This window comes from Galeopterus variegatus, unplaced genomic scaffold (assembly GCF_000696425.1).
Source record: "Galeopterus variegatus unplaced genomic scaffold, G_variegatus-3.0.2 Scaffold3242, whole genome shotgun sequence".
Classification (NCBI taxonomy): Eukaryota; Metazoa; Chordata; class Mammalia; order Dermoptera; family Cynocephalidae; genus Galeopterus; species Galeopterus variegatus.
In genome coordinates, this window is record NW_007729353.1 from 172213 (window position 1) to 198482 (window position 26270).

General features: G+C 35.9%; 1 protein-coding gene across 1 annotated transcript in view; it reads left to right on the forward strand.

The window, feature by feature from the left end:
• LOC103600136 (teneurin-3-like) overlaps nucleotides 1–26270 on the forward strand; it is a 71672-nt gene that overhangs the window by 21918 nt on the left and 23484 nt on the right. The window contains exon 3 of the mRNA XM_008584362.1: nucleotides 5295–5533. Within this exon, the coding sequence (XP_008582584.1) occupies nucleotides 5295–5533 (239 nt within the window). The remainder of the gene's footprint in view (nucleotides 1–5294; nucleotides 5534–26270) is intronic.

The window sequence follows — 26270 nt, forward strand, 5'->3', positions numbered from 1 at the left end:
AGTTTTTTTTTTTTTTTTTTTGTCTTTTGTCTTTTTCCGTGTCCGGCAACGGATCGCAACCCTCAGTGTCGCGCCCGTACCAGACCGGGACCGGCCACGGGATCGCAACCCTCGGCGTTGCTCCCGCGCCTCGCTCAGCCAGTGAGCGGGAACCGGTCTGTATGTGGGATCCGAACCCTCGGGCGGGAGCGCCGCCGGGCTTCCCAAGCGGCGCGCTATCCAGTGCGCCACCGGGCCGGCCCGAAGACGTTGAGTTTTTATGGTGTCTGTTACTTCATTGTTAGTCTACAGGTTATTAATGAGATAGCCTTGATTCCTATATGTGAGGCCCCTTCAGGTCTAGTGGCACACTCCACCATTTCTGTGCTACTCTTCAAGTCACAGAAGTAATTTTTGCTTCCTATGAATCTTGCCCAGGCACAGGAATCTCAGTGAGGCTCTCTATAATGTATCACCTAAACACTCCAGGCATCAATTTCTCTGTGAGATCCTGTTATCTCCTCCGTTCTCTGAATGTAAGGTTCAGATTTCCTCTACTCTCAAGTACCCCTTATACACTTTGTAGTCTTTACTTCAGGACTCAACCAGGGAAGCCGGGAGCCAAGCCTCTGTCTCAGGGACACAAATCACTCTGCCCTCATCCATTTCCGTCTGTTTCTCTCTTCCTAGCCTTTAATAAAATGAAGTATTTTTCTAGTCTAAGAGGCATCTTTATTTTCTAAATTCTCATTCTTTCATACATTTTGGGTGTATTTCAGATACTCTCTATTTCTACTTTTCCCCAGAGGATCTACATGGACCAAAGACTAAGCAGGGGAATCTGTCTTCAGCCATGGGCCTCCATACCAGTTGCTAGTTGAGTGTTGCTTGTTTCCGCATGCCTAGCTCTGTCGGGTAGCTCTCTGCTGTTTCTGTACCCCCAAGCAAGGCTTGGAAGAAGTAGAAAGAGCCTCAGATTTCTTTGGAGTCTCGCTACCTCCCCCGGATGCTGCCCATAAAGCAGATGGCAGGCTTCTCTCCCTGGTCCCTGCTGTCATCAGCTCCCCTCTGGTTCTCTGCCTGCTCCCAGCCTCAAGATGAAGGGAAACCCCAGTCTGAAGGGAAACCCCCTTTTTACCTCACACTGTTTTCCTCCCAAACATTCTGATTATATCCCATTTCACTCCATTTCACCCAGGAGTCTGGGCTTTAAAAAACCAACAAGAGACTCAGGCTATTTCTACTTTTCATCATATCTTATCTCTCTTGGAGACAATGAAATAAAACTATTAAAATTGAGAAGGGTGAGGCAAAACAAACACAGAAAGGGGAAACGATTTCAGAATGGAAAAAACACACTTTAAGTAGTATTTTGTCCTTTTTTTTTTTTGTCCTTTTTGAGACCGGCCGCACCGCTCTCAGCCAGTGAGCGCTGTGAGCGCACCGGTCATCCCTATATAGGATCCGAACCCGCAGCGGGAGCGCTGCTGCGCTCCCAGTGCCGCACCCTCCCGAGTGCGCCATGGGCTCGGTACTAAATAGTATTTTGATAATTAATCCACTATACAAGTAAACAGATAACAAGATCATAACTGATTGTAAAATAAACATGGTGATATGATGGAGAGTCAAGAGAACAAGGCTTTGTTCTGGGTGGTCAGGTGGTAACATCTGAGCTGAGACTTGGAGGGTGAAGGATGGCAATACAAATAGTCACTTTGTCCTTCACTGTGTTTGGGACAAATGTAATGAAATAATAGTACGTGGCACTTGGTGAGTACTCGGGAAATGTCAGTTATCATTATTGTTGTTGATGAAGCTGACAGAATGGAGAGCTAACTCAAGTCAGTAGTGATACCGGGAGGGGCCGTCCAAAGTCAAGTCGATGCTAAAGCCCATACTTGTAAGGTAAAGTAGGCAAGTTGTCCACAGCCATAGGACGCATCGATCCTTTTCCTACACTTGGCAGAGATGATTATTTGGCCCTATAAAATGTGTACTCTATTGTATACCAAGACTTTTTAGGGTGGAACTTCCAGGAAAATAATAATAATATCTCAGTCTGATTACATATATCTGTCTAATCCTCTCCAAGATGACTGTGTAGACATCCTTCAGGCTGCTGTTTTTAAATCTAGTGATATTGAGGGAATAGTCTGTCACTATGCGCTGCTGAGCCCCTTGTTCTCTCTTCATTTATTATCCTTAAAAAAGTGAGAATCCAGATCAAGAGCTAAATCTAGCCCTGCTACCTGGTTTTGTACTGCTTGTGAGCTAAGAATGGTTTTTATATCTTTAAATAATTGACAACATGAAAAAGAAGATGTTTTCATGACACAGGAAAATTCTATGAAATTAAAATTCCAGTGTATATAAAAAGTTTTTTTGAAACAGAGCCACACACAATCATTTATGCATTGTCTTTGACTGCTTTCATGATATAACAGCCGAGTTCAACAGTATAGCCAGAAAAGCCTAAGATTTACAAAAAAGTTTGCTGATGCCTGATATAAATGATCAGGTTTGTTCTTGGCGTGATATAGTCCATCTTCTCATTCAGAGTACACTCAGTGTGTAGAATCACCAATATCAAATTTGTAAACCAGAGAATTCATTTTGGTACACATTGTTTTGATGATGTTATATTTTTAATTCACATTTAAAGTTTTCAAATTATAATTTTTTGGTCTTTTGCGATGTAGGTTCCATTAGATTTGGGTAGAATAACAAAGCTAATGCTTATTTAGCACTTACCTTGTGCTGAATACTAATGTAAACACTTTGTATGTATTACTTCATTTAATCCACATAAAAAGCGTATAATGTGGGTATTGTTATGATGTCCGTTTTAGGGATGATAAAACCAAGACAAAGAAAATTTGAGTAACTTACCACACAGCGTATAGGTAACTATAGAGGAAGTCTGGGTTTGAACCCCAGCAGTCTAGTTCCAGAGGCCTTAATAACCATGCTGAATATGAATATAGTAGGAGGTACTAAAAATGCTGCCTCCAGTATACCATTTAATTCAGGCTATAAACTTTTAAATTAATTTTATGAAGTAGTTTAGTGCAGGAAAATGGATTCACAATACCGTCACATGTGTAATTTTATAGAAATAGTAACTTATCATTTGCATCTGGTCTAATTTTGTGGTTGAGAAAGCATTTTTAGAGACATTAACTGATTTACGATCCTGTATGATAAGTAAATCATTAGTGCTATTTTTTTTACAGATGGGAAAAAAAAAAAAAACAAAAAACCAACCCTGAGGCTTTCTAGAATCACATTTCTAGGAAATGATAGACCAGGAAGTTAAGCCCAGATTTTCTGATTTCTAATCCAGAATTCTTTTCACTATACTCATACCTATGTTAGGCAGCTTTTCATGACTTTTACCATGTGTGTAGGCCAGCTATATGCTATTAATCACTTAATAATTTTCTGGTGATTGACTCTTTGTAACTTAAAAACCTGCTGAGTCTTTCCTAAGCAATAATATACATGAAGTCATGAGTTCAAGTCCTCTTTTATTTATCAGATACTTACGTAGTATTTACTATATTCCAAGCACTTTACGGTAGTAAATATTAACTCTCTTAAGCCTCATAACAACCCTGTGAGGTAGATACTATTAATATCCTCATTTTATTGATTAAGAAACTAAAACAGAGAGAGGTTAAGTAACTTATTCAAGGACACATACCTATTAAGTAGTAAAGTGGAATTTGAACCTTGGCCGTCTAGCTTCCCAGTTCTGTCCTATTAACCCCTTCACTTTGATATTCAGTCTTTTTCTAATACACAATAAATTAAGTGTATGCGTATTAAAATTAAAAGTATCCAGCTATGGGGCCGGCCGGGTGGCGCAATGGATTGTGTGCTGCTTGGGAAGCGTGGCGGCGCTCCCGCCCGAGGGTTCGGATCCCACATGCAGACCGGTTCCCGCTCACTGGCTGAGCGAGGCGTGGGAGCAACACCGAGGGTTGCAATCCCGTTGCCGGTCCCCGGTCCGGTACGGGGGCAACACTGAGGGTTGCGATCCATTGCTGGACACGGAAAAAAGACAAAAAAAAAAAAGTATCCAGCTATTTACCATCTAAAATCGTCTTGCATAAAGACCATTCCATACCATGATGGAATATTTAAGGACACCTGTGACCTCCTGAATACGAAAGAGAGCACAGTATGCTGGCTTGATTGGATGTGTTAGAAAGGAACATAATGATAAGTGTTAGGACAACTGAATATACTATAAGTTACCAGCATAATATTGAATGTAAACCATGAAACTCATGGCGCTTCTTTTAAATTTAAATACTTTTATTGTTAGGAAGAATCTTAAAATTAGTCATCTTTCCTAAATAATTCCTTATGTCGTGTGCTCCTGTTGTGTGATCAATTTCTAGTTAAATATTTTCAAGGTAAGAGAGCATACAACTTTTAGAGGCAGTTTGCTCCACTGTTTGTTGTATGGTTGTTAGGGAATCTTTCTATATTTGATCTAAAACCTACTTCACTGACCTCTTCATCTATTTAGGTTTGATTTTAGTGTTCTGTGATTCCCTCCCTCCTGTGTCCCCAGTAGATTTACCATTCTGATTATGTTTCACATAAGATAAAAATAAAATAGTTTGCATCCCTTGAGAACTAACCGGCTGTCTGTGGCCAAACTTGATAGTACTCGTTAGTGGGGGAGCAGTCTAAGATGAGAATGTTTCCATGGACCAACAGAATATAAACCAATCTGCAGAACATCAGCATGGTCATGCATGCTTGTGTTTATATGAGTACATTTTCTCATGTAAGGACACTTGAGGTTCTGCTGTACGGGTGTAACTAGACACAAAGTAACAAGACTAGTTTTCTTATGTGAATTGTGAGGATACTCTTAAGGCAATTGTTCAATGTAACTACAAAGTAACAAGACTAGTTTTCTTATGTGAATTGTGAGGATACTCTTAAGGCAATTGTTCATCAAGGGAAGTTCCAAAATGGTTTTGTAACTAGAATGAAGAGAATAACATTATAGTCTCTAAAGCTGCTGACTTGAAGGGACAGTAAGCATTAGTATGCATACATCCTGCTACAAACATGAAAAATCAGTCTCTTTCATTAAGAGTCATTTTTATGAGTTGGGTTTTTTTGGTTAAAATAGTTCCTTAATTTTTATTTTTTTAAAGTTATATGAGGTATATGGTAAAAAAAATAGAGAGTGAGAGAAAGAGCAAGAGAGACAGAGACAGCTAATGCACAGCTATCTCTGTCTGTTTTAATATATTTGTATCTTATAATGATATTCTCCTTTCCCACAGGCATTTCCTATTCAAAACAGGAACAGGGACAACGCCACTGTTCAGCACTGCAACCCCAGGGTACACAATGGCATCTGGCTCTGTTTATTCACCGCCTACTCGGCCTCTACCTAGAAACACCCTATCAAGAAGTGCTTTTAAATTCAAGAAGTCTTCAAAGTACTGTAGCTGGAAATGTACTGCACTGTGTGCTGTAGGGGTCTCAGTGCTCCTGGCAATACTCCTATCATATTTTATAGGTAAGAATATGTTTTTTAGAATTATTTTATCTATAAATCAAGGTGTTATATTGTTGTTTTGTTAGTTGTATTTATTTATTTGGTCAAGAAGAATATTATGAGATTATATGTAGTGGGGGAAAGATTGGTAATAATATATTATAAATCACAGAGTATTTTAAGTAATTTTCAGCAGATTTAGATAAATAGAAAAGCTAGTTTTGCAGGTAGTCATTTTTATTAAGAATGAGATATATTCTTGGACACAAACTATAGTGTATGTCTGTGTTTGTCTTACCCTTCATGAAACAGGATAGCTCCATGACAATTCCTGTACACAAAATAATTCATGCACTTGCAGGAATGAACACTATGCAAGAACCTCCCTCGATGTGTAGTCAATAGCGAGCTCTCTGCTACTTGTGAAGTTACACAACTTTCAGCTCACTCAGCTATTTAAATGTAAAACTCATCACTCAAGACCATCATCTTGCACTCAGGAACACTCTCCAGAGAACTGGACATCCATAAAACAATGAATGGATTATGTACTCATTCATATATGTGGATTTTTCATCTTTTCTGATGTAGTATTGATCATGTTTTTTGTCTAATAGTAACCAAAACAGTGAAAGCTACTAATAGAAATTGTAACTAATCCTTTTATTTAATTATTTCAAAACATATTTGAGCGTTCAAACTACTAGAAATTGCTTTTTTAAATGCTAGAAATGACTACATCATATTTTGATCTGCTTCTAAGTGCAGGGAAGGGCTTTTCACATTGAAATGCTAATGGTGTCCACTGAGATAAATCACAGGCTATGTGGTTTATCTACCAAGAACAACAGCCAGTGATGCATCCTCAAGTTTACAAAGCGATTTGTGATGCCCCATGAATTTCTATAACTGAATAAGAGTATTACAGAGCTGTATATAGATGATGCTTTTGCAACGAACCAGTATCTACCAATAGCTACAGTACTCCTTAGATATAAATTATGTACTTTGGAAAGTGGAATAACCATTATGAGTCACAATGTTTAATAGAAAAACAGAATTGTAGAGCATGAAAGAAATTTAGGCATAATTGAGCCAGGGATGGTAACTCTGTGGCATGTTATGTACGATTATTTCCAATTATTTGGCCATGGAGGACGTCGCTAATGATTCAGAGCACTCTTTCCCACTGAAGCTGCATTCATCCCCATTATGTTCATCACAGTGCTTCAAAGAGCACCACAGAAAGCCACTATCCATCCGTCAGAGACAAAAGCAAGATGAAACCCTTTCGTCATTTTTTAATCTCAGTTAGCTTCCTCCTTGTAAAAATGGTCAAACCAGATAACAGAGCATTTGTTACTTGACCAAGATCACACCCTAGTGAAACAATACCGTGCTGTTTCATAACACTCAAGTTCAAAGAGTTTCACAACCACAAAAATTAGTTTTCAGAGACAGATTTCTAGTATTCAATTAGAAAATATCCCAGCCATTAAGGGAATCTCTTCTGGTTGGCTGTATAAATTATTTGTATCTGTCAAAAGTGTGCTACTAAAGAATTTTAAATGGTTCTGAAATATACCAGTCATAAATGAGATGCAATAAATTAAGCATATGTATTAGTAGGGGATTTTTTTTTTTTTTACTGTAGTACCTGCCAGATAGATAAATACTGTGTATGGTTGGAATTCTGTGTCAAGTTGATTGATCAGGCATCTTTCTCATTGGTGAGTGCCTGTGTCCTTCCAGTTGTTAAATATTTTGAATATCAGTTCTGATACCATTTAACTTTATTTTCATGGTGTGATTAGCAGGAAAAATAGCATTTTAATGTGCGATTGGGTCACTGTTACTTATGAGACTTCTACTCTTTTCAAGGATCCATTAGTGAATATAACTGAGTATGAGACTTCTAAGTAAAAACTCAAATTTTTCTTTTTCTTTTTTTTTTTTTTTTTCAAATTGCCTGGTTTCCTTGTGTAGTTGTTAGCATACTATTTTATTCCTACTAGTACCACTGTCATAACCTTTTCCCTTTGCTTTTATTTTTCCCTACATGGAAACATGCAAATTATCTTTAATGTACTCATGTAATCTTTTTAATTCAACAGGTATTTATTGAACATTTGTTTTGATCTAGTTATTGTGGTAGCAGTTAAGGAGACAGAGTCTCAGTGTTATCTTTTCCATCAAAGAATTGTTTCATACTTTTATCACTTTAATTAAGCACAAATATGCTTAGAATTTTTATTGGTCTTCCTGCACTTAAGTGACTAACATACTAACACAATGATTTCTTTGTAACCAGGTAAAGAATTTTATTTTTCATCTGTAAATCTTTTGATTAAAGATGTTGCCTTTACCCTTGAAAAAAAAATAGGACACTTCTTTCAAAGAAAGCTGTCTTTTTCTATTATGTGTGCATGTGAAGCAGAGAGGGAGAAAAGGGACAGTTGCCTATCCGGCCAGATCAGCTGATAAACCCTAGAATCAGTAGAGAGACCAGTGTCATCATCAGATTGACCTCATAACCTTTAACAGAAGTGCAGCCATCCTAAAACTTTTTTTTCAGTCCTTTCGAGTCCCCTTCTCTCATATTGCCTGTTAATATAAAATAAAATCCTAAGAAATAAGTTAGAAAAAAAACAGCTTGAGGAATTATTTCTATTTTAGAACTTTCTTCCTCAGCTTCCAGTAAGATAATGAGGAGTTATGAGAATGTAGCTTTAACACATCTCTTCTCTAAGCTAAAGTGATCTCAGGATAGACAAGGTGAATAGCTTCTGAAGGAGAGGGGCAGGGGGGAGAAGGGCAGACAGAAAGGCTTTGTTGTTTGTTTGTTTCTTTCCTATTCCTCTCAGAATTTCAGAGAATAAAGAAAAGCCTAAAAAGAAAATGAAAATTAATTAATCTCACAGTGCATAAGTAATTACTATTAACTTTTTGCTGTATATCCTTCCCACTATTTTTCATTCATATATACAGCCATATTTTAAAATGCATTTTATACCAGCCTTTGTTCACTTATCAGTCATTATATATCATCTATATAATTTATTGTCAATATTTTTAACCTTTGCTAATCTCTTAGGTTGAAACATTCTATTGCTGTTTTAATTTATTACTAGCAGTGTTAAATATCTTTTCATATATTTATCGATCATTTGTATTTCTTTTTGTGTGTGTGAATAGGCTAGTTTTCCTTCTTCTCTATTGGGGCTTTGCTCCTTTCTTTTTGATTTGCAAAAGTGTTTATTTATTAAGAACATGAATTCTTTGTCATACATGTTATATATTTTCCAATTTATTATTAATTTTTGTCATAGTCATTTTTGCCACACATCATACCAAATTTTCTGTCAGTCAAATTTATCAGTTTTTTTCTTTATAATTTTTGCCTTTTGTGCCATACCTATAAAATTCTTATTTAATGTAAATACTATTTTTTAAATGCACTTAAATTTATTCTGGTACTTATATGGTTTTTCAATAACTGTTTTTAGGTCAACATTTTCCTGGGTACTCTGATAGATGTTACAGGTCCAAATTAGCTTTTTGTTCTAAAACTCATAGTCAGGTGATAAAGACATGCATGAAAACACACTTTTAACAGTACATGCTCTCATAGCAGCTTGATGAGCAAAATAAAAGAAAGAAATAAAAAGGAAGGAAGGAAAATACCTGCTTTGGATGAAGATGTTGGGGAAAGACTTGATCTAGCAGGTAATGCTTGAACTGGAGCTTAAAAGATAAAGAGAAGGAGTTCACCTGATGCCAGAGTGATTAGTGAGAGATCACCATGAAAAGAGGTCATCCAAGGAACAAGGAAGAAAAGTGAAAGAGCTACGGTGGCGCACGTGGAGTGCTGATTGTGCCAGGCATTGTGTTTGAAGCTGTGTATGAATTACCTCATTTGATTTTCACAACACTCCTATGAATTACCTCCATTTAACAAATAGGGAATCTGTTGCTTAGAGAGGTACCTTGCCTAAAGTCACATAGCTAGTAAATGATGGAGACTGGACTGGAAACTATCAAGGACCCGTTATACTATACTCCCACCTATGAGGTTTTCAAAGACCTGAAAATAGGGAAGAAATTGAAGAAATTTAAGTATAAGAGGAAAAAAGAATCACATTTATGTTTTTAAAAGATTGCTTCAGTGACATTCCAGAGCATGTAATTGAATGAAAGGAAGTCCAAATTTGTGCTTTTAAACTTTGTGCCTAGGAATCACCTGGGGATCTTGTTAAGATGCATACTGTCATTTAGCACATCTGAAGTGAGAACTGAGATTCTGTATTTCCAGCAGGCTCCCAGGTGATGCTGTTGTGGTCCATAGACTACACATTGAGTAGCAAGGCTAATGCTGTCAAATATTCCCGTTGTTGATGAAAATGTTGTTTCTTCACTTTCCAATTCGGTAACCACTAGCTAGACACATGGCTATTGAACACTTGAAATGTGGCTAGTGAGTTTAAGGAATTGAAGTTTTAATTATATTGTTTTTAATTCATTTATACTCACACAGCCACATGTAGCGGGTAGCTACCATGTGGACAGTGCAAATCTATACAGCCTGTTAGGAAATTAGTCTTAAGTGGGAGATCACGAGGCCCTGTTGGGAAGGAGGAATGAGCAGAACTGAGAAACCTTAACTGATTCATCATATAGATGTGTCTTGATTTTGCATATTCCAATTAAAAAAAAATCAAATGTACATTTGGCAAACTTCTTTTAAGCCTGTCACATTCTGATTTTCTTTAGATTGCTGAGTTCCCAATTAAAATCCTCCTCTAATGCATTAATGTGTAAGTTGGTGTGCCTTTATAGAGTGAAAATCTTACTGATTCCTAACCACAAATGTAAAGTTTGATGATAATAGTAATATAGACCTATCAAAAAATACCTGTCCCACTTTTCTTGGCCTTAATTTACTCGTTCTTCTTTCTGCTCTAAAATTAGAAAATTTTAAAGATGAGCAATAACCAGCAGTTGTTCACCAAAGAATGGGTAAAAGAGCTAGAGTTCATTGCTTACTGTTACTTCTGCTTCTGTTCACAGTTATGGAATTGGGTAGAAGTTTGATTATTTTTCTTTACTCACAGAGACTCTTTTTTCTAGGTGGAAGATAACCTGAAGTTTTAGAAAAATGCCCAGATATCTCTTCATGAAGCATAAACATTATTAAAGCATTATTAAATACAAATCAAAGTAAATGTCAAAAATTATACCAATTAAAACTGCAACAAAAGTCACTGAAGTCAAACTTCAAATAACACCATTATGGACATTTAACTTCGTAAGCATTTCTGTATATGGCTAGACAGAGTCAAAGAATTTCCCCATGCAGGGAAGTACCAAAGGTATTTGCACATGTTCAATAATTTAAGGAACACTAGAAAAAACAAAAATCTTATTAGAATATACTAGTGGTCTTCAAAAAATTCATGGAATATGTGTAGTATGAAAAAACTATGCAGATATTGTACAACCTTTTTGCACCAAAATAAACTCATACTAACTTGTTATAACATGTCTGAACAGGATCTAGTTTGAGGCACTAAGAAGGGTAAGACATGAGTTTGAAAAGAGCCCCTATCAGAGCAACCTAAGTTCTGCTAAAATTGAAGCAAGAACAACATCAAATTTATGGTGAAGCTTGGGTGAAATAATGGTGAAATCATTGATGCTTTGCAAAAAGTTTATGGGAACAGGCCCCAGAAAAAGCAGCAGTTTGCAAATAGAGAACTTGTTTAAAGAAGGGAGGAAATAGTGTTGGGGATGAAGCATCAAATCATCAATTTGTGAGGAAAAAAGTGAATTTTGTTCATGCCCTAATTGAAGAGGACCGACTATTAATAGCAGAAATAATAACCAACGTACATATCTCAGTTGGTTCAGCTTACACAATTCTGACTGAATAATTAAAGTTGAGCAAACATTCTGTTCAACGAGTGCCAAAACTGTTGCACCCAGATCAGCTGCAGCCAAGGGCAGAGCTTTCAATGGAAATTTTAAAAAACTGGGATCAAGATCCTGAAGCATTTCTGTGATGAATTGAAACAGGAGATGAAACATGGCTTTACCGGTATGATCCTGAAGACAAAGCACAGTCAAAGCCATGGCTACCAAGAGGTGGAAGTGATCCAGTCAAAGCAAAAGCAGACCGGTCAAGAGTAAAGGTCATGGCAACAGTATTTTGGGATGCTCAAGGCATTTTGCCTGTTGACTTTCGGCAGGTCCAAAGAACAATAACATCTGCTTATTAGGAGACTGTTTTGAGAAAGTTAGCCAAAGCGCTAGCAGGAAAATGCCCAGGAAAGCATCACCAGAAAGTCCTTCTCTACCATGCAATGCTCCTGCTCATTCCTCTCATCAAATGAGGGCAGTTTTGTGAGAGTTTCAATGCGAAGTCATAGGCATCCACCTTACAGTCCTAATTTGGCTGTTTCTGGTTTTTTGTTGTTGTTGTTGTTTCTTAATTTGAAAAAAATTTTAAAGGGCACCCTTTTTTCTTCAGTTGATAATGTAAAAAAAGACAGCATTGACATGGTTAAATTCCCAGGACCCTCAGTTCTTTCAGGTTTCAAATGACTGTACCATCACTTACAAAAGTGTCTTGAACTTGATGGAGCTTATGTCGAGAAATAAAGTCTATATTTTTTATTTTTATCTTTTAATTTTATTTATTCATGAAGTTTTCTCATATTATGTATGCTACTATATTTTCTCAGTATTTTGCCCTTTTGGCCATGTTGTTTTTTCCCAACCAATAATTCATTTGACAACAGAGTTTTTTAAATAACAGCTTTATTGAGATAGAATTTATATGCCATATAATTCACCCAATTGAATTATACAATTTAATAGTGTTTGATACACTCACAGAGTTAAGCAACTGTCATCACAATTAATTTTAGAACATTTCCATCACCTCCAAAAACTGATCCTTTAAAAGTCACTTCCTATTTTCTCCCAACACCCTAATAGTTTTTTTCCCCCACAGAAATCTGAATTTTTAAGGTACTGGTTTGTTAACTCATTTCCCAGTGATAAGAAGTAACTCAGGATTGTTTTTCTTATAAGTGTCTGACATATATACTGCTAACCAAAGAATTACTTAACTTTTCAATATTTCTTTTCATTTTAAAAATACATATGTAGTTATTTATTTCCTTCGAACAGCTGCTACCAACTGATTCCTAAAATAGGTGTTGTCATATGTCTGTTAAAAAGGCTATTTAATGACATAAGCATTCTCTAGATCTAGCAAAACATAACCTGTCGAATCTGGGTTCGTTGCAGTTATGATTCCTTAGCAGTTATCTGTCCTACTTCTGTGTCTATTTGCATTTTATGAACATTTTTACCTCTCTGTGTACCTTGAAATTGATTATGGTACTGGCAATATATATGCAACTCAGGGTCAGAAGGAAAAATATGCCAGCCCTTTATGCTTCATAGAAAATCAACCATTTAAATACGTATGGCAAAATAAAATACGTTGTGACATTCTTTTTTCTTTTTTGGACATGTCTTTATAATAAAAGTGCTATTTTATTAGGTTATAGAACACAGCCAAGCAATGAATTACATACCATTTTTCACTACAGCTTCTTCTCTTAGCTCTTAGTTTGCATTGCATTCAGAAAATACATTTTGTCTGAGATGGAATGGTGGCATTTTAATAGTAATGCGATTTCATCACATTGTAGAAAAAATGTATTGCCTATGTTTTAGGGATGGGAAACTTTAAAACTAAAAATTTGGAATTAATATATCAATATTTTATTCTACCCCAGATACATGAAATTAAGGACATATTTAAACCTAATTAAATAGTGAATGAAGGCTTAGAATAAAACAATTTATTTCTAGGAGAGGAAGAAAATAGTAATTCGATAAAGCATTCTACTGCAGTACTCTGCATCTATAATTACAAAAAGGAAAACATCTAGGAAAAACACATTCTAGATAGTTGTATTTTTTCCTTAATAAGAACAGCACTTTGTCTGGATGAAATTCTGCACTCTTATATACACGTTCCTTGAACACCCACTGAAATTTTGGCTGCCTTGACATGCTATGCTCTGTCCTGACTTTTGGAATGAACATTGTCTATTAATTTGTCAAAAATATTAATTTTCTATGTCTAACATATATAAAAATCTAGAAAAGATTGAGAGGTTATTTAAAATTCAGTTTATTAGAATTAAAATTCAGAGTCAACTCTGTATAATCATATCAGTGACTTTTGAATTGAACCTAAAGTGGGAAAATGCTATATATTTATACTCAGTTTTTTGTCATTATAAACTTTTGTTGCTTTTTATTAGCATAGGATAAAAATACTTAGTTTTGAGTTTGTCCTATTATCTGTTCATTGCTGTACATAAAAAGCAATTACTACCAAATTCAAGAAATTACACGTGTAGATAGTATACTCCTCCTCTCCCTACAAAATAATTCATTTTACTCAGCTTGATATGAAGTCAACTGAATTAAATAATATATGAAAAATACCACATTTAAACAAATCGTTTTTACCATTTAAACATAGAGATCACCGTGACTTGAAAAACATTCAAAAGCAGTAACAATAAGAAATACCTTTAAAGTCAAGTGAACTCCAATTTGACATAAATATTTTGTTTGTGAAATACAGTAATGTTTTCTCGGTTTTAGGCTATCATTTTTTCAGAATGTAGCAACATCTCCTGACTAATGACAAGTGGAAAGCATAATACAATATTTACCATTTCAGTGTTACATTGCATAAATATTTAACTGGTATTGCATATGTCATTTACTTTTACATTTAATGGTCCTGAGAGCAGTATGTTCAAAAAGAAATGTCTACATACAGAAGACTGAAAGGAAAATTAGCTGGCATATATAAGGTTAAAAAAAAACTTGATAGGATGCTAGGTATATTAGGAGTGAATTCAGCATAAAACTTTTAAGTTCCATTGAATCTATATTCAAACAAAGGTCTCATCCTAGACTATAACATATCAAATAAAATTCAAATGTGTATAGATTCTTAGTTTATTGTTCCCACATTGTCTTACAATGTCTACAGACTGCTCACCTTGTCTTTCTTTCTTAAAAATAAGATTCCACAGTTTCTTCTTTAGTGACTTTAGTAATACAACACCTGTCATTCATCCATCATTCATCCAACACTTACTTATTGAGTGGCTAGTGTGGGTCAGGCACTGAGATAGGGACAGCAGTGAACAAGATGATACAATTCTTGCCCCCTAAGAGATCATAATCTTTGGAGAATGCAAATACTGAGCAATTAATAACAATCATAATGACTATTTAAAAACGAGTACTGTAGGAAACTAGTAAAGTGTATAAAGCGGAACTTATTGAGTCTGAGCATTACAAAAAAGGCTTTCTGCTAAGACCTGAATAATAACTAGGGTTATGTGTTTTGACAAATGCTGACATGGGGATGAATTTTAAGTGTTACCATGTAAACCTAATATGACCCAAAAAGTCAGTTGTCAGGAATATTAAAACCAATATATTGTGATATAAAAAAGACAAACCTGGATGTGTCTTAGAAAAAAAAGTCAGTTTTCTTTGTTCACTTAACGTAGCTAGAATCCTTTGTTATAGTTAACATCTAGAAGTGGGAAGAAATGTTACTTTGGAAATTTGGGATAACTAGGTCTAAAATTGCCACAAAAATTTATAGTCTCTCTTTTTGCTCCTTTTTCTTAATTTGAGAAAAAATACATACATACCTTAAGGATTTTATTTGTAAAGTATATCCAGAAAATGGTTTTAAACACTGTTTAAGAAGAAGACAGCTCTGAGTTATTTTTCAAATACTCATGAGTACTCTATTCATCTATTTTAAAGAAAGTAAATATATATATATATATATGTATGTGTGTGTGTTTTCTGTCTTTCAAAAGTTGTTTGGAGATAAAGGTTATGTTGCTTTGTATTTGATAACCAAAGAGGTCAGCAGGTCCAATTTCCATTATTGAGCTGAGGCTTAAAGTGGGAAGAATATTACTTTGAGACCCTCCTGTTGTGCAATTTAAGCACATATCACACAGTGGATCAAAGAACAGTTATATTTTTTAGCTAGGCCCTCTTCTGTATAATAGTAAGATGTTTTCTGAGAAAATATTCAGTGTTTTTCATGATAAGAACTTTCCTTTACCTCTTAGATTTCATACTGGTGATTTCTCCAAGTTTCTAAACAAGAAATTAATGGTCCTCTCCTGGTGGTTTTCTCCCTCAGCAAGCCTGGCATCACACTGGCTGGCTCTACTCTGGGATTGTCTTACTCCCTAGTACTTTAGCCACAGGCTGATCCCTTCTGTTTCCTCCCCCACTAGGGAGCTAGCTCTCTCTCCCCTTTATCACTTTCAATAAGCCTCCTTCTGTCCCTCAAGGAGAGGAAGCCTTTCACATATTATCCTGCATTTCCCAGGGTGACAGAGGATATCCAAGACTACCTAGAAGATTACTGCATGTAATTTCTAGAATATGAAGGTCTTGGTTCTGAGACAAAATGAGAAAAGTAGTTTTGCAGCTTTCAGATTTTTGTTTTTCACATGTATCTCCATTTAATTGTTTCTAATATCACAGTCAATTTAATTCCATTAAACTTAACTATCATTGAATATCTCTCCTAAGTACTGAATTCATCAAGATGAGTAAGTGATAATCTTTACCACAATGATCTCATGATCTTATATGACAAAATATAATGTCAAATTTGCATGTCACATTACAATATATTTTTAGAATACTGTTTATAAGTATAGACTCTCAAAGCAGCAAGACTTAAATTTGCATCCCACTTCTGTCATTTACTAGCCATGTAGTCTTGAGCAGGGTATTTAACCTTTATAACCTTTATAACCTGAGTTTTCTCATCAATATAAATAGGTTTGGAAATAATACAGCTTTGGGGAATATTTAACAAAATAATGAATGTGCTGGCAAAGTAAGTGCTCAAATAATTTTAGCTGCTATTATTATTGCTATTACTTCTTATAAAAAGCTAATAAATTAAATACTGTTATCCACAATTTGTAGAAAGAAAAATCTTAAGCCCAGAGAGTCAGTGACTTGTCTAGTCTTAGTGTCAATAAATATTTTAAGGGCCGGCCCGGTGGCGCACTGGATAGTGCGCCGCTTGGGAAGCACGGCGGCGCTCCCGCCCGAGGGTTCGGATCCCACATACAGACCGGTTCCCGCTCACTGGCTGAGTGAGGCACGGGAGCAACACCGAGGGTTGCAATCCTGTTGCTGGTCCCCGGTCCGGTACGGGGGCGACACTGAGGGTTGCGATCCGTTGCTGGTCACGAAAAAAGACAAAAAGGGAAAAAAAATAAAAAATAAAAAAAAATAAATTGGTGGAGAAATAACCTATTTTAGGAAAATAGGGGACTTTAAACCTAGATTGCAGAAACAATGCTAGACTGGAAATCAGGACTTGTAGATTATTATCTTACTTCTAGCTTCACTTAGGTTTGTGTCTTTGGACAAGTCATTTCAGTTCCTTGAACCTAAATTTTCCTTAAGTACAAAATAAAGAGATAATTTCTCAGTCATAATCCAGATGTCCTTATTTTGAGTCCAGAACTTTTCTCCACTATGTTAAAGGGCATTAATTCTCATAAGGTTTAGGAATTTACAGTTGGTACATGGACAGGACAACAAATAGCACTGAATGACAAAATGAGAAATTTATTCCCTTTTAAATTCTTATTCTGTTGTATCTGATTGCGTATGTCATGAGAAAGGTTTCAGTAAATGTTAGCATGTCTCTGACACCTATCTTTAGCACTTCTTTCACAAATAAAGAGTAATTTTGCTGGTAACAGTTTCTACCTAGATTTTAATAACATTGTTTACAGTTGGTTCCATTTATTCTTACTGTTGCCTTCTCTTTGTATGAAGAGGTACTGACATTTCCTTTAAGGTAATGCTATAAAATTTCCTTTTAAAATAAATGCATTAAAATTTTAAGTGAGTCATTTCAAAGAAAAAGGGAATTAAACATGTAAATGTAAAATATTTATTTACAAAATAATACTATAGATGGTTCACAATTATATCATAAAGGTGATAAGCACATGTTTTAAAATATATAGGAATCACAGCTCAGGGGACTGAAAATGCTGTAGGTCGTTTCCATTGGGTCTCTTAATCTCATTCTAGATCCTCAGCATTTTTGTTAACTGCATTTCTAGTCTTAACAAGCTAAGTGCATGATGTAGTTACTGAGCCTATGTGAGTTACCTAGAATTTGTATATAACACCTAACCGCATTATTTCAGCCATTTCAGATTAACACAAATCTTATCATTAGTTTCTATTTTTAGAGTAAAGATATTTTCAGATGCTTTTTACTTCTTCATATGAATTCTTTATGATCTTAGAAAAGAATCACATGTAGAGAAGCAATGCATGTTTAACGTGATAAAGTGGGCCATTTATTTTTAAGAAAGGAGACTGAGACCACCAAATACAGAAGCAAGCTGGCAGTGTGAGCAAGTCTCCTGGGGATCAGGGACAGCAACTGCCTCTGTGTTTTGCTTTGAAATACATTTCCACAAATGCTTCATATATAATCATTAATAATAGTTACGATACGTTAATAACGAAGGAAAACTGCTCTCCAGGTGATCCCAGTTTAATGGGGAGCGACTAGAACACTGGCTTTCTAAGAACTTTTTTCCACCCTGCTGAAGAGCAGGATGAGCTGCTCAAGGGAGACTGATCTGTCAAGGTTACTGTTACCTACTAGGTGCTGAAGGGATCCAGATGTGATAAAGCAGATTTCACAACACTCTGCTTCTCACTTGAAACAGAACTTGATAAAGGTAGACACTAAATTTTTTTTGAATGAATGATGAACAACAAACTACATGAGTTGGTCGTACCTAGATTCCTGAAAAACCAGTGGTTTTCTTTGATTTTGTTTCAAGTTTCCACTTGACAAACACACGTGCATGTGCATACACACAATCGTATTCCTTCTCTCAAATATACCTTGAAGAAGAACTGGACTGTTATGAAGGGGCTGTTTTTCTGGATTTTGCCATATTTAGATATACCAACATTCCTCTAAAAATCTCCATGTTCTAATCGTTGGATCTTTCAATACTGGAGATTAAAGTTTCCTAGAATTTAAAAGAATTGTGATTTTCAGGTCCTATATTCTATCACTTTTTTAAAAAGTCAAAACAAGCAAAGAAAAAATTTTATGCTGAAGTGAGTATTTAACATACACGAGCATTTGTTATACAAAAGTACTATGTAGTTTTTAAAGCTATTATGAAAGAAAGGAATTCAGATGGTAATTGAGTCAGCACTGCAAGCCTTTGAATAATGAGATCGATCCATGGGGTGTGAATGGCAAAGCTGCTAATAACTGTCACTAGTGAATCCTCTGTTACATACATTTCATGGTAACAGCAAACTCGGTATTTTGGCAAGCAGGGAACGGTATACAAATTATGTAAATGATTTCATTCTGTATTTGAGTGTTCTTGAAATAGGTCCTGTTACCATATTCTTTAATGCTGACACCTGTTACCTCAAAGATTCTCTAGCTTATGGGTAGTGACTGGCACCTTTGGGCAACTGTGATGGTTAACACTTTGTTCTTTCCATTAGATTGGGGAATGAATGCGGTCAGTCAGAGAACAGACCCTAGAAATGAGAAAAATAATGAAACATTAGGAAAACAGTGTGTTTTAGAAATCTTAACTTAATTCGCTTGGTGACAGAAACAACAGCTTGATTTTCATAAGCCTCTGTCAGCTCCAGCATTGGCTGTCAGTGGGCAGCTGGAATTATCATTTCCTAAACAGTATCATAAACGTCTTACACTGCGTCTACACAGTTAAGAAAGAAAAAATGCAGTGAAATTTAAAAGCAGAATTTTTTTAATATTATCATTTATAAAAGAATGTGTCAAATATTTTGGCAGAAAGAAACCTACAAAGCTAAATCACTGTTTATTCTCTTCAGAACATTTTGATAATCAATGTGATTCCATTTTCCCATTAATGACATCCTACCACAAAAGGCTGGAAAGGAAAAACAGCATAGAAATATAAAATATTGGCAGTCATTTCTTATCCTCTCCCCCCACTCCAAGAAATACCTATTAGTTCATAAATCCTATGATTTCAGAATGTTATCTTGTCTTACTCAGAGGAATTTGCTGCATCAAGTGTTAGTTCCTTTGAATATCAAAATATTCTATACTTGTCAAAGAGAGAATTCCTTTTAATGACAACTAGAGTACATATTAATATGAAAGCTTTCAAAAGCAATATTAATTTTAAAGTTAGCCATCTTTGGGTTAGCAGAGTATAGGTTATTTAAGTAATATGAGCCTTAAAAGTTAATAACAAATAGAAATGGATTAGAATGCCAAAATATGGCCTTACACATTCTGTCAGCATGTATATGAACACAGCAGGAAATCCAAAACAAAAGCTAATTTATGGAAAACTATGTATTCCTAATGACAGTTTAGACCAGCAGGGGTCCAAGTTACAAACTGCAGTCTTTACATGCAATGCTTTCATTTTACATGGAAAACTTGGTTGCACTCTGGAAGTATGTATCAAATCAAATCATTGCTGATATTTAAGGGTATCTTTCTTATTTTTTTTCTGTAAAATCTAATTATTCCATATGTGCACCATGTATATTTATGTAGTTATGAAATTGAAGCATAAAATGAAAAAATTTTTCTCTCAAAATTAAAGATACCCAAGGAATTATATGTATAGAATGATAGTTTGACCCAGTGCAATGTAGTTTTTAAAATAAGAATGAAAGAAAAACCACTCTGGTATTCTAATAAGTTGATATCTTATTGATCCAGGTATTTTTTCCTATACTCAGTGATTTAACCTAAAAATTTACATTTTAAAATACATTGATATGTCATAGAATAAAAGTCTGGAAGAGACCTTAGAGATCATCTACTGCAGACCCTTCAGATTTTTCTGTAAATGAGCAATTTAAGAGAGGCCCAGTAACTTGCCAAAGTTCCACAACTAGTTAGAGCCAAAATTGAGACTGAGACTTGGGTCTCTTTTAATTTAAATGAAAGGATCCACAAGGTGCCATGAACAATCTGTGTTGAAAACGGTGCACCTAACTATAAAAGGTCAGATTCTGATTTTATATCCCTGCAACTTCTGATAACATGTTCTTAATGAATCTTTCTCAGATTATTTTTGGGAAAGTGTACCATGGTGGATTTGAATTGAATTACACGAAAGGGAAACTGCAGACCTTAGCTTGCTTAGGTGACCTCTCACAGTTTTGGAGGCCAAACAAAACTGAATAGCAGATATTTTCAGGATGATATTTTTAAAGTCAGTTTTTCTTATCAGACTCTGGTTTCCATATTATCTCATACTTTTTATCTTTGTGAGAATATTCACTTGATCTTGTAATATTAAACAGCATTTAGCCAATAATGACAGGCCTGCTAAGAACTGTACTCTATGTTGCCAAAACCTCAGAGTGTACTCTTCAGGGTTCTAGTGGCATAAGCTACATTCCAGTTACTGATGGCAAGGGTGCTTGCTTCTCTGTTCCCTTCACAACATCCCCTGTAATTTGCTCCAAGGTTCTGGCAGATTGCTGGACCATGTCACCAGCTGTCACCACCCCTCCTTTCCATCCATATTTGGCAGGATCTGAGAACTCAGGCATTCCAGTAGAAATAATAGTAGCTGTGGTAACAACTTCAGTTGCATGGTCCCCAGAGATAAGATCAAAGTTTGGCACCATTTTTCTCAACATAGTACTAAAAATGGCACTGAATTTGTTACTTGGTGGTATGTAATTTTCTTTAATTACACATTTTTGGTTTCAAATGTTCCACATGCTGGCTTTTAAGTGTCAAACCAACATATACTGGTTAAAAACAATGGCAAGAAGATGAAACAATCATAGTACCATGAATCATCTCCATCAGCCTTAAGAAATAAAAGGAGTGTATGCTGTAATTTTGCTGACTTGAACGGTCTTCAAGTCTGAGAGAAAGTTTCTTTATAAAATGTCACTGACAGATATTTGCTAAAATTATCTCAAAATTATTTCAATTAGTGAGGCTTTTTCTTAATATTTACTGGGAAAATCTACAGAAAAAAACTACAAGGTCATAGGATGAAGGTTTTTCTATTACATAAGAAATATTTTAAGTTTCAACACCTTAAAACTGGTTACAGTCCAAGAATACCATAAGACGAACTGAAAAGATATAGTATAGACTATTTGGCTGTGAGTAACATAAGTTTCAATAGTGATCAATGGCTTAACATCCATGTAAGTCACTCTTAGAGTTGATGTTACTATATTTTTTTAATCATTGACTTGGGGGATAGTATAAAAAGTATGCTCATTAATTTATAGGTGACAAATGTCAGCTACTACAATGTATATAAAAGGGATGCTGACTGACTGGAAATCATCTGGGAAATCAATGTTCTCCTGTCCTGAGAAAAAGGGAGGAATTAAACTGGTGCCGCCCAAGGCTCCTTCTGACTGTTAACCATGTAAGACTTTCTGTTAGTCACCCCTAGTTCTCAGGAACCAATTCACCTACAGAGATCAAGCCTCCAAGACCAACTCTAAGCAAAATATTGAAAAATCTGAAATATGTATTAAATATTTTCTTTAACTATTTTGTCTTGTCTTCCCATAGCTAAAGTTCTATGCATCTGTGCCCTTTCCTCCCAGCCTCATCCTTCTCTCTCCCATTGAAGTACCTAAGTTTATCCTCTAGCTACAGAGACCCATTTCTACTTCTCTTACAATCCCCACTCCTCACACCCCAGGAAGTAAAAAAAAAAACCACTCAAATATAAGGTGTCATGTTTTAAGTAAAATAATAAAAAGTACAGTGGCAGAAAAGTTAATAATTCCAGGAAGACTTTATAAAGAAATGTCATTTGAATCAGAGATGTTGGTGAGATTTCATCAAGCAGAGGTTGGGGTGAAGCATCCCAGAAATCAGGAATTGTAGGAACAAAGGCATGGATGCAGGAAAATTGAGGTCATGATTAAAGCAGTAGACAAGCAGATTTGGCCAGCTCATAGGGTGTGTGAGAAGAGGTAGTAGGAGATACATTAATGGCTACCTAAGGAGACCATTATCAGATTATCAGAGATACCCTTTGGGAAGCTAACTCTGCCAACTGTGTGTGGAGTAGATTGAAAGGGGGCAGGGAAACTAATTAGAAGTAATGAGGGCCTTTTCCAAGCTTGAATTCAGCAGTTAATGCCTAAGCTGAAAGACTAGGAGGTAATATTATAAGAATGTTATTCAGACATAAGGAGGAAAATACTAAAAGAACCAGCCCAAAGAATCAAGAGTGGTTTTGCCTACGGAGTGAGAAGATTAGATGAGCAGGTTGAAGACTGCAGTTTTGCATAACAATCTTTGTAAAACTGTGTGCAATTATATCTTGAAGAAAATAAAAACTAAATTTAAAAATAATTTAAATGAGGGCCGGCCCGGTGGCGCACTGCGCTAGTGCGCCGCTTGGGAAGTGTGGCAGCGCTCCCGCCAAGGGTTCGGATCCCACATACAGACCGGTTCCCGCTCACTGGCTGAGCGAGGCACGGGGGCAGCACCGAGGGTTGCAATCCCGTTGCCGGTCCTGGTCCGGTACGGGGGCGACACTGAGGGTTGCGATCCGTTGCCAGACACGGAAAAAGACAAAAAAAATAAATAAATAATTTGAATGAGGGCCTACAATAGGGGAGAAATTCTGAAAACAAGGCACATGCAATTAGGAGAGAGATTGCTGGACTTAGCAACTGATTGGATGAGAAGATGAGTGAGGAAGAAAAGTTAGGGATTCAGGGTTTACAGTTTTGTTGACCAGTAATGGTAACTACATCTACTGAGAGTTACTATAAATCTAAGGGCTTTATATGCATCATCTGTCTTTAATTTTATAGCAAAGCTATAAAGTGTGTACTATTATAATCTCTATTTAAAAATTAGTGAGAAAACTGAGAATTTCAGAAAGTAATTACCTAAGGCTACACAGTTAGTAATTGGTAGAACTGTACTTTAACTCATGGCTGATTTCACTAACCAGGCTAAAGTGATATCATGAACAGAGAACAGAAACCCAGAAAGCAAAACACTTACAGGGACAAAGACTATTTATTTTGTCTTTAGTAAAGTTTGAAGTACCACAGGATTTCTAGGGATGTCTAGTAGGAAAAAATAAAATGTAGGTCAGTCAGAAAAGAAGTCAGTATTAGAGATACATATTTGGAAGTCATCCATAGACAAGGAATTGAAAGTTGATGTCATAAAAGCAATTGAGATGAAATAAGAGGTCAGGGAAGGACTTTGGTCAATGTCTACATTTTGGGGGGTACATGGAGGGAAAAGTTGTGTAAGTCAGGAGGGAGTAGGTTATGAAGTGGTAAAAGCAACCCTGAATATCTCAATGACTATATTACTTAATTGCAGCATAACAAATTATCCCAAAATTTAGCAGCTTAAAACAACAGACATTTATTATGTTGAGTTTATGTGGATCATAAATCCAGGCCCAACTTAGCTGGGTACCTCTGGCCCAAGGTCTTTAAGGTTGCAGTCAAACTGTAGGCTGGACTGCTGTCTCATCTGAAGGCTCAGTTGGTGCTGGAGGAATCTGCTTCCAAGCTCATTCACATGGTTTTGGCAGGCCTCAGTCTCTAACCACACGGGCCTGTCCGTAGGGCTACCTCATCATATGATGGCTGGTTTTCCCCATGGCAAGCAGTCTGAGAGGGAGAAAATATCCAAGATGGAAGCTTAAGTCCTTTATAACCTAAGCTCAGAAGAGACATTCCATTATTTCCACCATATACTTCCTGTTACAAGCAAGTCACTAAATCAAGCCTATACTCAAGAAGAGGGAATTACACAAGGGTGTGAATACCAGGAGACAGGGATTATTTGGGGCCATTATAGAGGCTCCCTACTACAGTGGCTTAACATGATGGTTTATTTCTTGATTACGCTACATGTGCAATATGGTTCTTGTCAAGAGGCTTCTGCTCACTCAATGACCCATGCTAACAGAAACACTGCTTGGCTCATTTCTGTGATCTCTGCATGGAAATGCAACAAATTACATATTGGTTCATAAAGCTTCCTCCAAGAAGTGAGACATACTACTTCTGCCTGCATTTCATTGTCCAAAGCAAAGTTATAAGGCTTCAAAGAAGCAGGGAAGAATAACTCTACTATATGTACAGTAGAAGTGGAATATTTGTGAATCGCCCTTATGACTTCCACACAAGGATTCAGTGAGGACAGCTGAGAAACATTAGAGAGCTAGATGAATCACTAAGAGAACGAGGAGAATTACCAAAAGAGGATAAAGCATTGAAGATGGGTGGCTAATGATGCCAACTACTATTGAAATGTAAACTACATGAATATCAATAAGAGGCTACTGGATGTGGCAATTCAAGAGATACCCATAACCATTGAGAGAGAGGTTTTAGTACAGTAATGAGAAACATAAGTCAAAGTGAGGTAAAAATAAGGATATGTGCTGAGGAAGTATAAACAACATTATAGTCTCTTCTTTTGAGATAAATGCAGTAAAGGGAAGGAGAGAAATTAGACAATAATTTGAAGGAAATTATAATTAAGAGATATTTCAAATCCTGATTCTATAATTGAGCATGGTATTTATACCCTCCCTCAAACTTCTGTGTAATTTTCACACTTTGGTAATGTTGTCTTTTTTAATATCTTAATGCAAATCGTTGACAAACATGCGTAAGTAGAGGGGCTTAAGTAGGACGGCTAAACACAGAAATCTTCAGTGTACAATCAGTCACAAGCAGATGCTAATCACTCATTGTTCTCTGGGTTAATGTGTTCACTCTGAGCTGCAATTCTTCATCTAAGCAACAAGGATTTTCTGCAGGGTGACAAGTCATCATAGTTTCTGTTTTTAATTGTGGTAAGAAACACATAACATAAAATTTACCATCTTAGCCATTTTTAAGTGTAACATTCAGCAGTGTTAAGTGTACTCACATTGTTGTGCAACAGATCTCCAGAACTTTCTCATAGTGCAAAACTGAAACCCTATACTCATTAAACAACAACTTCCCATTGCTTCACACCCCCAGCCCTTTTTGCAGAACAGATCTGCAAAACTGAAACCCTATACTCATTAAACAACAACTTCCCATTGCTTCACACCCCCAGCCCCTGGCCACCACTATTCTACTTTATGTTTCTATGAATTTGATTACTTTATATAGTCCATATAAGTGGCATCATACAAAATTTGTCTTTTTGTTCTGGTTTATTTCACTTAACGTAATGTCCTCAAGGTGCACCCATCCTATAGCATGTGACAGAATTTCTTTCCTTTTTTAAGGCTGAATAATATTTCATTTTATGTATATATCACATTTTGTTTATCCATCCATTGATAGATATTTGGATTGCTTCTACCTCTTGACTATTATGAATAGAGCTGGTATGAACATGGGTGTGAAAATATCTCCTCAAGACCTTAATTTCAATTATTTTGAGTATCTAGCCAGAAGAGGGATTTCTGGATCATATGGTAACTGTATTTTTAATTTTTTTTTTTTTTTTTTTTTTTTTTTTTTTTTTTTTTTTTTTTTTTCTTTTTTGGGCACGGAAAAAAAAAAAAAAAAAAAAAAAAAAAAAAAAAAAAAAAAAAAAAAAAAAAAAAAA